At 40.2% G+C, this 12,552-nt stretch overlaps 1 protein-coding gene across 4 annotated transcripts in view; it reads right to left on the bottom strand.

The window, feature by feature from the left end:
• Positions 1 to 12,552, bottom strand: part of Camta (Calmodulin-binding transcription activator) — a 54,029-nt gene that overhangs the window by 27,936 nt on the left and 13,541 nt on the right. The window contains exon 1 of one of the 4 annotated variants that reach the window (XM_083058446.1): positions 1,742 to 3,684. The exons of the other annotated variants lie outside the window; for them this stretch is intronic. Coding sequence (XP_082914572.1) covers positions 1,742 to 1,814 — 73 coding nt within the window. The 5' untranslated portion in view covers positions 1,815 to 3,684. Of the gene's footprint in view, positions 1 to 1,741; positions 3,685 to 12,552 lie in introns of those variants that run through there. 4 annotated transcript variants of the gene reach the window in all.

Raw genomic sequence — 12,552 nt, 5'->3', positions numbered from 1 at the left:
CGATAGATTTTAAACAAAGGGAAAATAAAACGCGCCACTCCAACAAATATCGTAAAATCAGAATGTATGCATTGTATTCTTGAATTATTGGTTATCCGGAATGCATTTCTATATCGAGGCATCAAGCGAGTTGCTATTCGCTCGACAAAATGCTCGCGTTTCGCAACTTGCATTTCCTCTCGATATTATTGATATTATACGCATAGAAGACATCTGTGCTTTCTCGCTAAGCAATATGATATATCTGCGATATTATGCATCGTGTATTCTTAAATCTTTTATAGCATAAATACGAAACATGTGATATAAATCTGTACCCCGTTGTAATCAAACATCCCTTCTACGCGTTCAATGCATTACACGAAATTGAAAAGACCAGAAGCCGTAATAGCCGTCGTAAAAATAATACAATTTATTCTTTAACATGATCTTTGAGGCAAGACTTTGTTACAGCGTCTCCGGGAGAAGTGCCTTCACGGAGAAACTTCAGGAAAAAAAGAAGCACAAACCGCGTGCAGGGAAAAAATAATGGCAGAAAAATGAGGGCAAATACGGCTTATATACCGTATATATTTTTTTCTGAAACGTCAGAAATCGTGTCATATGTATCAACTTGAGCCACGATCGCGATCGGGAAGTTTTTTTTTATGGTCATATAATTTACAGTAACCTTGTTATGCTTTAATTACCTGCACGAATAAATTCGTCGCTCAAGCGTATATTTCTCTCACGTGAGGAAATTTTGATAAAAATTTTTTCGCACGATTAAAAAACCCATACATCGTATAAATCAATATGTGTCGTATCGACGAGCTTACACATCTGTTCGGTAGCTTACTTTCATGCAGTTCTTCCCATAGATATGGCAAATTACTACGTTTTAACTTTAGTTCGAACAAAGTTTCGTCCTGAGCGAAACGTTTGTCGGAAATTCCTATTCCAGAGTTAGCGGAGAAAATTATCTAAGAAAATCAAATATTTATCTAATGACTGACTTAGCTTTCGGCCGCTTATAGCCTGTGCAATATTCATCGATTCGTCAAACTCGCCCGAAACTAGGCGCTATTAACTAAACTTTCAATCATAAGTACGATACTTAAGTTTAGTCGCCGCGGTCCTCTAGATATTTCGTAGTAACGAAATCATGTCTGTTTGCCTGAAACTTTTTTAACGTCACGACGTTACTTAATTAAGAATATCGTTACACCGTAAGTGCAATATAAATATTTCACATCATAATTTCATACATTTTTTCGTAATCTTGCCTCTGAATAATTATGAAAGAATAATCTCTGAACACTATGCGGATAGAGAAACTTAATAAATCATCCAATTTATAATCAAAGATAAAATTAACAAAGAAATTAAAGAGATTATCATCTACAAAGTTTAATACAGAATTTCGCACAAATCTGAGAGAGAAATTACTTTGATAAATTAAAATAAAATTTCTTTGAGGCGCGCACATTGATCGATAAATATTAAAAAAATTAACGCAATTATTTCGAAAAAAGAAATCCCCTGTTTTTTTTTAAATAAATTTAGTTTTTCCTGAATAACAACATAAATAAAAACAACTCTTAAACTCTCTCATACAATCTCTTTGTGTGTGTTGTATTCCCAACCGGCAATGATATATATTCGAAACAAATTCCAACCACCGGTGACAAGTCGAAGAATGAAGTGTCCCGCGCGTCGTGGAGTTCTCTCTACCGGGTGCATAAATAGCTGATAAACTCACTTGGAGCGAGAGGCGTCGGGTAGGTCGCGTGGTAGACGACACGCTGTGGATTCGAATGATTGTAGCCCGCCATCTCCGCGGTGGTGGTCGCGCGTGTACGCACTGCTCGGATCTTACCGATCGCCGTGGCCGATCGTCATCGTTCTTGAACGTAGGGGAGACGGGAGCGTAGTTGGGCCCTGGAGGGCATCCCCGAACGGGCTTTTCTTCGCGGCGGCCCCGTGCCGTGCCTGATGATGGTGGACGATCGCGTACCTGATATGACGGCGGTCTGCCGATGATGATCGCGCTCCTTCGGTCGGGACGAGCTGAGGGGACGGCCCTCTTTTCGTCAGGACAGCTTGCCGCTCGCGGCTTCCAGGACGTAAGGATGGCACTCGGCACGACGTTGTTCCCGACGTTGTGAGGATTGCTCTCCCGAATGACGACTACCTCTGGAACGGCAAGACATATCCTCCCAAGGGAGCGTGCACCGCGAGTACCGGATTCACGTGATTTCGGACCGGATGTCGGATCGAACGGTGCCGCAATATTTCCGGATGTCTTCACGATTCAGTCTTCTGGATCCTCCTGATCGACGATCGCCCTTTATCCCCTTCGCACAGACAGATTTCCAAAGAGGTCAAGGATTAAAGTTCTCGCAGTTTCGTCGTATATAACCGAAGGATACACGTGGAAGTGCACGCGGAAACACAAACAGGGGATCGATCCTCTGGCCTCCTTTCGTACTTTCCTCGACTTTCGTCTTCTCTCTTACTCTCTCTCACGCTTTTTTGTTTGATTCTTCTTCTAGTATAAAAAATTGGAGCTCCATTGTTTTTTTTTTTTTTTTTCTATACGACGCCCGGAGCCATCCCCCTTCGTGAATCTTCCTTCTTCCGGTCGCTTCCTTCTCCCTCCCTTGATTGTTGATTACGCCTTGATCCCCGATCCTCTTCTCCTCGTTTTCGTGAACGTTTCCCTGAACGTGGACGCGTTTCCGGTCACGACCACACACTCTTTTCTTTTCTCTTTCAATGTATGTATATATATATAATATATCTCTCTTCTTATTTCTTCCAGAATTCCAATTTCTCCTTGCTCTCCCTTTTTGTTGTGCGCTCCGGAGCTCTTTTTAGTCTTCTTATATCCTAAGTTACAACACTGAACCCGTCCCCATCGGAGGGACAAAATAATGTAAGGGTCACACAGAGTATAGAGAGAACTTAAAATGCGATTATCCCGTCCCGTAGAAGCCGACGCGCGCTATTTTACGACCTCGCCTGTCGATTTCTTTTCTCCTCTCCTCCCTTCTCTCTCGCGTTTTATATTTTCGTTTCGTCCTCTCTTCACTTCCGCCGCGTCATGCACCCGTCCGAACGAGGAATAACTTCAGAAAATAGATTTTTCTATCGTTCGACTCTTTTGTAGTTTGTTTCTTGTTTACTGTGTATTGCTTTGTGTGTATTGCGTGTGTTGCAAACACGTTTACTTTGGAAAAAAGAAACCGGAAATGGAATTACCTCGTCGTACGTCTCCCTCTCCTTCCTCTCTCACTTTCTCACTCACTCTCTCTCTCTCTCTCTCGCTCTCTCGCTCTCGCTTTCTCTCTATCTCTCTCTCTCTCTCTCTCTCTCTCTCTGACCACGCGCTCTCGTTCACTTCGTGTATGTCTTCCTTCCCTTTTTTACCCTCCTTTTTTTACAGACGGTTGTCTTAAGGTCTTAAGGTAAGGTTTTAAAGAGAGGTCCTTATAGGAGAAATGTGTTGTTGCTGTTGTTACTGTTTCGTGTTTACAGTTGTTAGTTAGTGTTATTTACAAATATGTATTGTTTTTGTTAATAAAATAGTTCAAATTAGTCTTTGGCCCCGCGTGTCTGCTCCCGAGCGGCGGGAGCCGCAGAGTGAGGCAGCCCGCGACTCTCGACCTCCGTCCTCCCTTCTCGTCGCCGCTCTCCTCCCTTCTTCATCCCTCTACGTCCCCTCTACGCGGCTATCCCGGAGTCCTCCAGCCCCTACCAGCACCACCAACCACCCCTGAGAGCGATTGCTCTCCCTCTCTTTCTCTCTTTTTCTCTCTCTCTCTCTCCATCTATCTCTAGGTGAGGTCCGACTATCCGGCCCCAGCCACAGCCCCTACAACCCCCATCCCTGTCTCTGGCCGCGGTGTCTGCCGAATCCTCACCCTCACCAACCCCTCGTTCGCCACTTACCCTCCTCTGTTTTCTTCTATCCGCTGCCATCCCTCTCGCGTTTCCACTCTCTATCTCTTTCTCTTCCTCCCTCTCTTTCTCCCTTACTCTCGCGACTTCCTCACCTACGTCTACTTACCACTTTTACGCTTGGCGGTGTGGGTGCACCACCGTGCCAATTTCTGTGCGAAGCTACCGATGGTGCTGTTCGTTGCTTACCTACCTACCTACCTACGTGTCTACCTAGCTGGCTGGTTACCTAACGTACCCCCGGAGAACTCGTCAGAGTTGTAAATTAAGGATTATCCCGTAAATGCAAATTAATGTCAAGGTACAGCTCTCTGTAGGAGAGAGGATCGCGTTCGGGGATCATCCGTTTGTTGCCGTTGCGAGAGCGAACAAAGTGCGCACCGAGCTCGCGAGATAATCATCCGTTACCCGGTCCTCCGCGGATTCGTTCCACCAGCCGTGCCAAATAATTCTCATCGTCGACAAATCGACGCTCGTACGTCTAACGCCTCTGTCGTCAGGGCCGATAAATTCGCGGCAGTCTCGCGGAAGAGATGGACGAGAGTTGCGCGAAGTAATCGCGCATTTGCATGCGAGGCGTAACCTTGAACGCGATACGTCTAGATTTGGAAAAGGAAAATGGCAAAGTAACGACGTGCACACGTGATTTAAAGTAAAATGCATTAGAGAGAACAAAAAAATGAAATTATTTGACGTGTAAAAAAATGGGATAATTGTTAAATATATATTATATAGATGATTCGAATCTCTCTCTTTTCGATTTGATGAAAGGCGAAATAATATTTTCTTTACCCTTTAATATTAAGCTGTTAATATTACAGGACACAGTTTAAAGTTGCAACGCGTAGAACAAGGAAACCCAATTATACGAACGAACATTGAAACGTGTAATGTCAGCCACTGTTAAGTAACTTTACAGTGTAAAGTTTACACTGTTCTATAGATAAGGGGCTTCATGACAAACCATATGGAGAGCATCGTTAGCATGCAAGCCCGTGAAAATCGTAAACTACTTGATGTAGCAGTCTGTCGCGGTTGCGCGAATAATTCGCCCAGCGAAGATAAACTTTATCTTTGCTGCCGCTGCTGACGGCATTAAAGAAAACCGCACGATTCTTTTGGGGGAAAGGATACACGCGCAGTTCCGCATCCAAGAAAGTAATTTACAAGATTATACATTATTCGGGACTGCGACTCGTAAATGCGCGGACTGAAACGACCAACTCGGCATTTTACACCGCGAAAGTAGCTTAAATCTACCGAACAATTGCAAGATACTATTCGAAATTTATTTTCAACAAAAAAGTAATAAACAGAAGAATGACCGGGCTTTCTGTCTTATAAATAAAAGGAAGGGATTGTCCTATAAAAACAACGTGTGAAATTTCTTAATTAATTTCAAAGAGATTTTATCTCAATAGGTTTTTAATGGAAGACTTCACTTGCGAAGATATTTAACGTCAAAACTTTAAAAATCTATAAATGAACGACGAAGGCAACACGTATTCATTTTTCATCGCTGATAAACGAGAAAAATTTTGAAGATTCGGATCGCCGAATTTTGAGAAGAGAGATTGAGAAATATTAGAAAATAAGAGGAGGAAGCAGAGAGGATCTTCGCAATTGTAAAGATTCGTTAGCGGACATTAAAAATATCATCGTAAGCAGCGGAAATGATCGGAATTGGCTCCGGCACTTCCGCGCACGTCTTCTCAACCCTTCGCTAACCCGGCTAAACGATATTTCTCTCACAATCCACGAAACGCAGGCCAAGTCCTCCCCGACTTCGCACCTACACAAGTGAACGCTGAACTCGCTCGTGCCACGAGAATCGTACGTTTGCAGCTATATACCTAGACGTAGCAAGTACATGTAGTGTACGTGCATGTACAACGGTACATATATATATATATATATATATATATATATATATATATATATATAAGCAGGGCATGACACAGCACACATCGGATTCTCGCAGAAGGTTCGTGTCGAATTTTAATGGAAGTGCTGCCACCTTCTAGTGACCTCTGCAGCCAGACTACTGGAGGCAGTCCTTCCTGTGGAAGAGGTTCGCGAAAGAAGAAAAAAAGAAGAACACCCCCGGGAATGACGGGGAGGGTTGAAATCACTCAGGCGTCGAGCTCCTATCGCCAATCTGATTAATGGATAGATTCATGAGGTATTTATACGGATTTAAGCGTGCCTGTACGACGAGCACGTAGCTTTAGAACTTCGCTAAATTGACGAGCACAACCACGAGGGCACGCGTGCACGTGTATGCTGATGCAGCTTGATGAATCAAGCAGAGGCAAAATGATCTTCGCGACTCTATACATTTTTGAAACTCTATAAAAGGAGCATAATCAATTGAGGGATAATTAATTCTTCAACATATTATACTCATCTTAAAATAAAAAATTTAATTTAAAGCATTTAATTTAATATCCTGAATATTTTTTTATAATTTGACAAAAAGTCGAAAAATTAGCTTTATTTGGAAACTAATATATTTTCAAGATTAGATTATTATATTTAACAATTATACGGCTTTGTGTGCGCGTCACTCTCTTATAATTGTTAAAAATTGACGGAGCGATTGTGATTGCTTAAATTTCGATTAGCTTTCGTGCAAATCTGTTCCTGGCGTCCGAATGGCTTCCGATCGCACGTGGCTTCCGTCGCGTTAAACTCGTAATTTATCCGCGGTCTGTTAATTGAGCGAATCTCATGTCGGCGAAATGAAACGAGCTCGCGCCCTCCCGGCCTTCCGACCCTCGCGAAGCCACCCTCGATTTATTTGCTTCCGCGCGACGCAGAATCCGCGTGCACGTCATATCGGGGTCGCGATACCCCATTCGAATTCAATCGCCATTATGCATTTTCGACACGACGCAGTTTTGTCGCGCTTTAATTTGTCGGGACTTCATTAGTCCCTTTATCCAGTCATCCAGACCTGGATAATTTTTCGATATCTAGAAATTCGATAAAATCATCACACACACAGATGTTTCATATATGTATATTATCAATGTGTTTACATTGTTTCGCTCGATTCATCAAAACGATAGTTCTCTATTAAACGTAAAAATTTATTTATCTCGACAAACAAGTTCGCCAAGTGACTTCCATATTCATGTGGCACACTGTGTTAAACTTCGCATTCGCGTTGCTGATGGTTCGACCGTGTTGACAAAGTAAACACATATTAAGCTACATACATCATTCGCGATTACACGTTCTAGTGTTCGCGAAGCGGAAGTGGAACGCACGTGCGAGATGATTTCTAACCGTAGCCGACATATGGTCAGAAATGATTACAATTGGGATTCCTTGGAGCCGATCTGCCAGCTAATTTTTGGGCCCGTGCCGAGTTCACTCGCGCCTTGTCGTGGCTATACGATATCCGACGACTCGGCCATCGAAACGGAGCGTTACGTATAGTCCATTTTGTTTCACTCTGATTTATGGCTACCGCGATACAAAAACGCCGTGGATTTCGCAAACGGCTACGGGACTGACGTTTCTACGGCAAAAAACAACGGGCCGCCGAAATAAAGTGATGATACACGGTGAAGCAATAATTCTCTATCATCTGTCATAATTTAAACTACGTGAAAAAAAATAAAGGTAAATAAAAATCGCTTCAAGACGCGCTTATACTTATTAAAGTTATAAAAAATAGTTTTCTTGTACAATTTTGATAAATTTGACAATTCTTATCTTATACATGTCTAGAAATTTTTTTAAACGTGTATTTTTGTGTTCTACAATTGTTAATTTAAATCCCGCGATATCATGAAACTTTTACACGTAGCAATTATTTGTTCATATTATATACGAAAAAATATTTCCGGTGAAAAGAGTTATCGTTTCACGTGTAACCAACGTGTCAAACATTTAAGTAATGTAATTTGTCATTCGCTATAAAAAAAGAAAAAAAAACATTGTTACCATGAAAATCTCTCGTTCTCGCGCGACGATACTTCACCCCGAAAACGTGACGTGAAACGTTATTGAATGTCCGAGTCGCGAATGCGAAATAAATCCGTCAACAATCTGTCTTTGTGATGCCGTAGAATTTTATTGCATGTACGAGATCAAACGCCCATCATTTAATCTCGATCAGATCGCCAATCTCGATCGCCTAATATGTTCTAGCAATCTTATTTAACAATACAATTGATATAAAAAATATTAATATAATTAATATAAAAATAAGAAAATGAAAAAATATGTTTATATAAAATTTATATAATTTTTTCGCCCGCACCCTCTCTAGATAATCTAGACAGCGTTAAATAATGGCTGTCGCATAAAAGTTACCACATAGTGTGTACACTTGTAAGTCAAAATGCAAGCGCATTAATATTCCCACAAATAAATTAATAGCATGTACTAAGATATAATCGCGACAATTAACCTCGTCATTTATATCAGCAAACACGCTCTCTCCGGCATAACGGTCTTGCAATCTTTCCCTCGCCATTAAATTTGCGTTCTATCCGCCGCTCGCGGCCACCTTCTTCGTCACCTCACATACCGTACCTCTAAATAGCTCCAAAGTAACCGAAATAGTTTTAGGGATCATACACAATCATACACGCGCCAATTTTTTGTTGCGAAACTGCGAGGATGCAGCAACACTATACGATCCGACATGCGTTGAATTTTATAGCTTTTTCGAAAAATTTGTGTAAATAAATATCTTTCATGTGTCGGTGTTGCTCTAATATTTTACTTTAAACATCAAAAAAATTTTTTTTTCGTTGAATCGTTAATAAATCAATCCTTGCTTATCAGCATCGAGATAACATAGTGAAAATGGTTCAAATACAGCGCATGAATAAGTTTAAAATAAATTACGGTACTAGGAATACGATAACAATTCGTATTCATCGATGGTATCGCGACATAAGGCATACCTGCGAAGGATTTCAGTGATTTCGTCGCGTACATATTTAAAGAGTTAATACTAGAGACTAGTACACACGCAACCCTTTATTGACGGTCTTGGTTAATTATTACCTTGCGATAAAATATAGTGGATTTACGCATAACAATTAGTGGCATGCTCCTTTTGTCGAAAATTTATTCCTATTCCTTATTATTTTTCAACGTGTCCCTTTCGCGCTTAATCCTTTCGACGCTAAAAATAACTGTCAGAGTAGAATAATTCTCGAAAATAGTTCTCGATCACTCAACCTACGAATGAATGAGGAACGCGCGGGAACAAGTAACTGGGTCTCCGATCGCATGTCGCTAAATTCTGGAAACGACACCCCTGGGTTAATGCGAACAATGCATTCCGGGTTCAGCATCATCTGCCATTGATAACGATAGCCATTAATGAACCAGGAGCAGATAACGGAGATAGCATTTGCGCTATCGGGACTATTCAGATTTTGATAATTCCGTCTCCAGTTTCAAATGAATATGTAATTTGTCACTAACTACTAATTAAGTTTTCATCCAATCATAAATACATACTATTTGACAAAGGTAACTGTCAATTAATATTCTGCAAAATAAATCTAATAAATTATAATACGTAATTAAGTAACACTTTTAAATATTATCTAATAATCATTAAGAATTATCAGTAATTATAAATCATTGCAATTTTATATTAGCTGTTTGAAAATCTTATAATATCAATGTTGATATCGTAAAATTATTCTCCCAATTATTGTCCCCATTCCATTAATCTTATCTATTAAATATCTATAATCTTAAAAATAACGAATGCAGAAAAATATGTTCAACACAGAGAAGATTAAAACACATAATTTTTTTGTAAAGATTATGCCACATTTTTCGTGCTCGTTATTTTTTGATATTTAACTTTTTTGTCATTTTTGAAACGGAATACACGGCGGCACCATATGTTACCTCCAACGATCGCAGATAGCAAGAGCATTTTCGTGCGCTTTTTCGAGGGATTGGTGGAAAAGGACCGCGCAAGAAAAGGAAGGGAAAGAGCCAGGATTATACGAGTGGACACAATAGGTAGAAGAGAGAAGGGAGGTCACGCTAACATGAAGCAGGCGCGGGGCGATCAATTACGTAACTCAATAAAAGTGGGTCACGTGTCAAAGTGCGGAGCCATCGCCGTAGGTGTCCAACTTTTTGGTAAAAGCTCGTAAATTAGCAGTTAGCTATCTAGCTAGCTAGCTAGCTGTAGCTCAACGAAGCTAGCTCGCTCTGTTACCACTACACGCGCGGTTTTAAATAGAATGTCGGGGGGTTCATGTCCAACTACCCTCTCGTTCGTTCCTTCCTCTTTCGATCCTCGTCATCTCTCTTTATTTCCCTCCCTTCTCTCGATCCTCCCTTCTCCGCGTGTTACGTAGATAGTTTCTCACCCCGGCCTTTTTCGGGCGGAGGGACCAAACTACTCGAACACGTAAGTCGTTAGTCGTTTTTCGGCGATAGCTCGTTGTCAATGTGGTAACGGGTATGATAGTAGAAAAGAGAAATAGATAGAGAGAAAGAGAGTCAGACATAGAAGGGAAGGTCGGTTTACAACAGAGAAAGGATAGGCAGGGTGGGATGGGTGACAGGGGATGTAGGCGGCACGGGGATTGTAAGCAACTAGAAAGAGAAAGACGAAAGCAAAGGATTAGAGAGAATAAGAGTGAAGGAGGGGGAAAAAGGGAGAGAGCGAGAGGAGTCACGGCAGGAGAGCTAAGACAATCAATAAGATTGCCAGGTCCGAAGGAACTCGAGCCCGGATTCGCCGAATAAGTTCGGTACACTTCCTGCCAGGCCACGCGAGGAGACACGCGTTTCACGAACTAAGTCATCAGGTCTTATCCTTGAATGCGAAACGCCGAATTAGAATCTGCTCGTAAGACGAGGTAGGGGAGCGATGGGGCGAGATTAAAGGGGTTGCGAGCGTTCCCGCGGGGAAGGACCTGCTTTTCGGGGAGTCGATACCTGGTCTAGTCACCGGATAGGTAATCGGATAGGTCAAGATAAAACGGGATAGAGCCAGAGGGGATGTCAGTGGATACTGGGCCGCGTGACATAAAAGGGGTTGCCGAGGCGAGAGGGGACGGGCGATGAAAAGGGTGCACGAGCGGGGGTTAAGGCCGCACGATCGCCGCTCTGGCGGATATTGCCGGAACTAGGAATTACACCCCCGTGTCGCCGGGATGCATTTCTTCGTAAGCTCGAACGGAGCGTTACGACGCCGATGTCCCTTCCGGAATGACAACGCGTGTGATTCCAGATATGAAATTTCGCGTCGATAAGGAACACCACCAAATTCGACTTCCTGAAGGAAGTGTCTCAAAGTTTTCGTCCTTGCGCTATGTATTATAATACTTCTGCACTATTGTATCAGAACGTGATTCTTTTTATTTTCTATTGTTACTGAGATGATGAAGAAAATAGATATTAAAATTGAACGTTCGCATCAAAATTATATGAATCCTCATTTCACAGTTATGAGATTTGTAATAATACACAATGGAAATATATTAATAATTTCACAAATTTTTTCAATTATTTTTTTCCAATACTCGACTCGTGATGCTAGAAATAATTCCGCACAAACTGCAATTCACATTTGTATAAAATATACAAGATGAATTATTAAAAAAAAATATTAGATGAACTAAAGAAAAAAAGAAAGAAAAATTAAGATTGCATAGACGCTAACTTATCTAATAATATATAGGCACTGGCGGATCCTGGGGGGTTAAAACCCACCCCTTGCAAATTAAAAGAAACAGTTTTGCTGAATTTGTTTAAAAAATATAAATAAAGAAAAACAAACATTAAAGAGATATCGACGTCAGGATCCGCTAGTATATATTATATAAGTATAAGATACACTGTAAATTATACTCATTACGCATTCAAGGAGTTAAGTATAGATTAAGTCAGACATAGGACGAAATGATGAGATAATTTCATTGCACGAAAATAATTAGGTGAAATTCTTTATATCTATATAATATACATATATATAATATATATTATATCTATATAATATATATTACATAGATACAAAAAATTTCGCCTAATTATTTTTGTACAACCAAATTATCTCATCATTTCGTCCTATGTCTGACTTAATCTACACTTAACTCCTTGAATGCGTAATGAGTATAATTTACAGTATATCTTATACATACATATTGTATATATTATATAGATATAAAGAATTTTGCCTAATTATTTTCGTGCAACGAAATTATCTCATCATTTCGTCCTATGTCTGACTTAATCTAAACTTAACTCCTTGAATGCGTAATGAGTATAATTTACAGTGTATCTTATACTTTTATATATATATATTTTATAATATATATAAAATATATATATAAAATATATATATATAAAAGTATAAGATACACTGTAAATTATACTCATTACGCATTCAAGGAGTTAAGTTTAGATTAAGTCAGACATAGGACGAAATGATGAGATAATTTCGTTGCATGAAAATAATTAGGCGAAATTCTTTATATATATATAAATATATATATATATATATATATATATAAAAGTATAAGATACACTGTAAATTATACTCATTACGCATTCAAGGAGTTAAGTGTAGATTAAGTCAGACATAGGACGAAATAATGAGATAATTTC

The sequence above is a fragment of the Prenolepis imparis genome, unplaced genomic scaffold (assembly GCF_030444845.1).
Source record: "Prenolepis imparis isolate NDT839.2.m4 unplaced genomic scaffold, iyPreImpa1.0 SCAF_2, whole genome shotgun sequence".
In the NCBI taxonomy this organism is placed as follows: Eukaryota; Metazoa; Arthropoda; class Insecta; order Hymenoptera; family Formicidae; genus Prenolepis; species Prenolepis imparis.
This window is presented reverse-complemented; position numbering and strand designations above follow the sequence as displayed.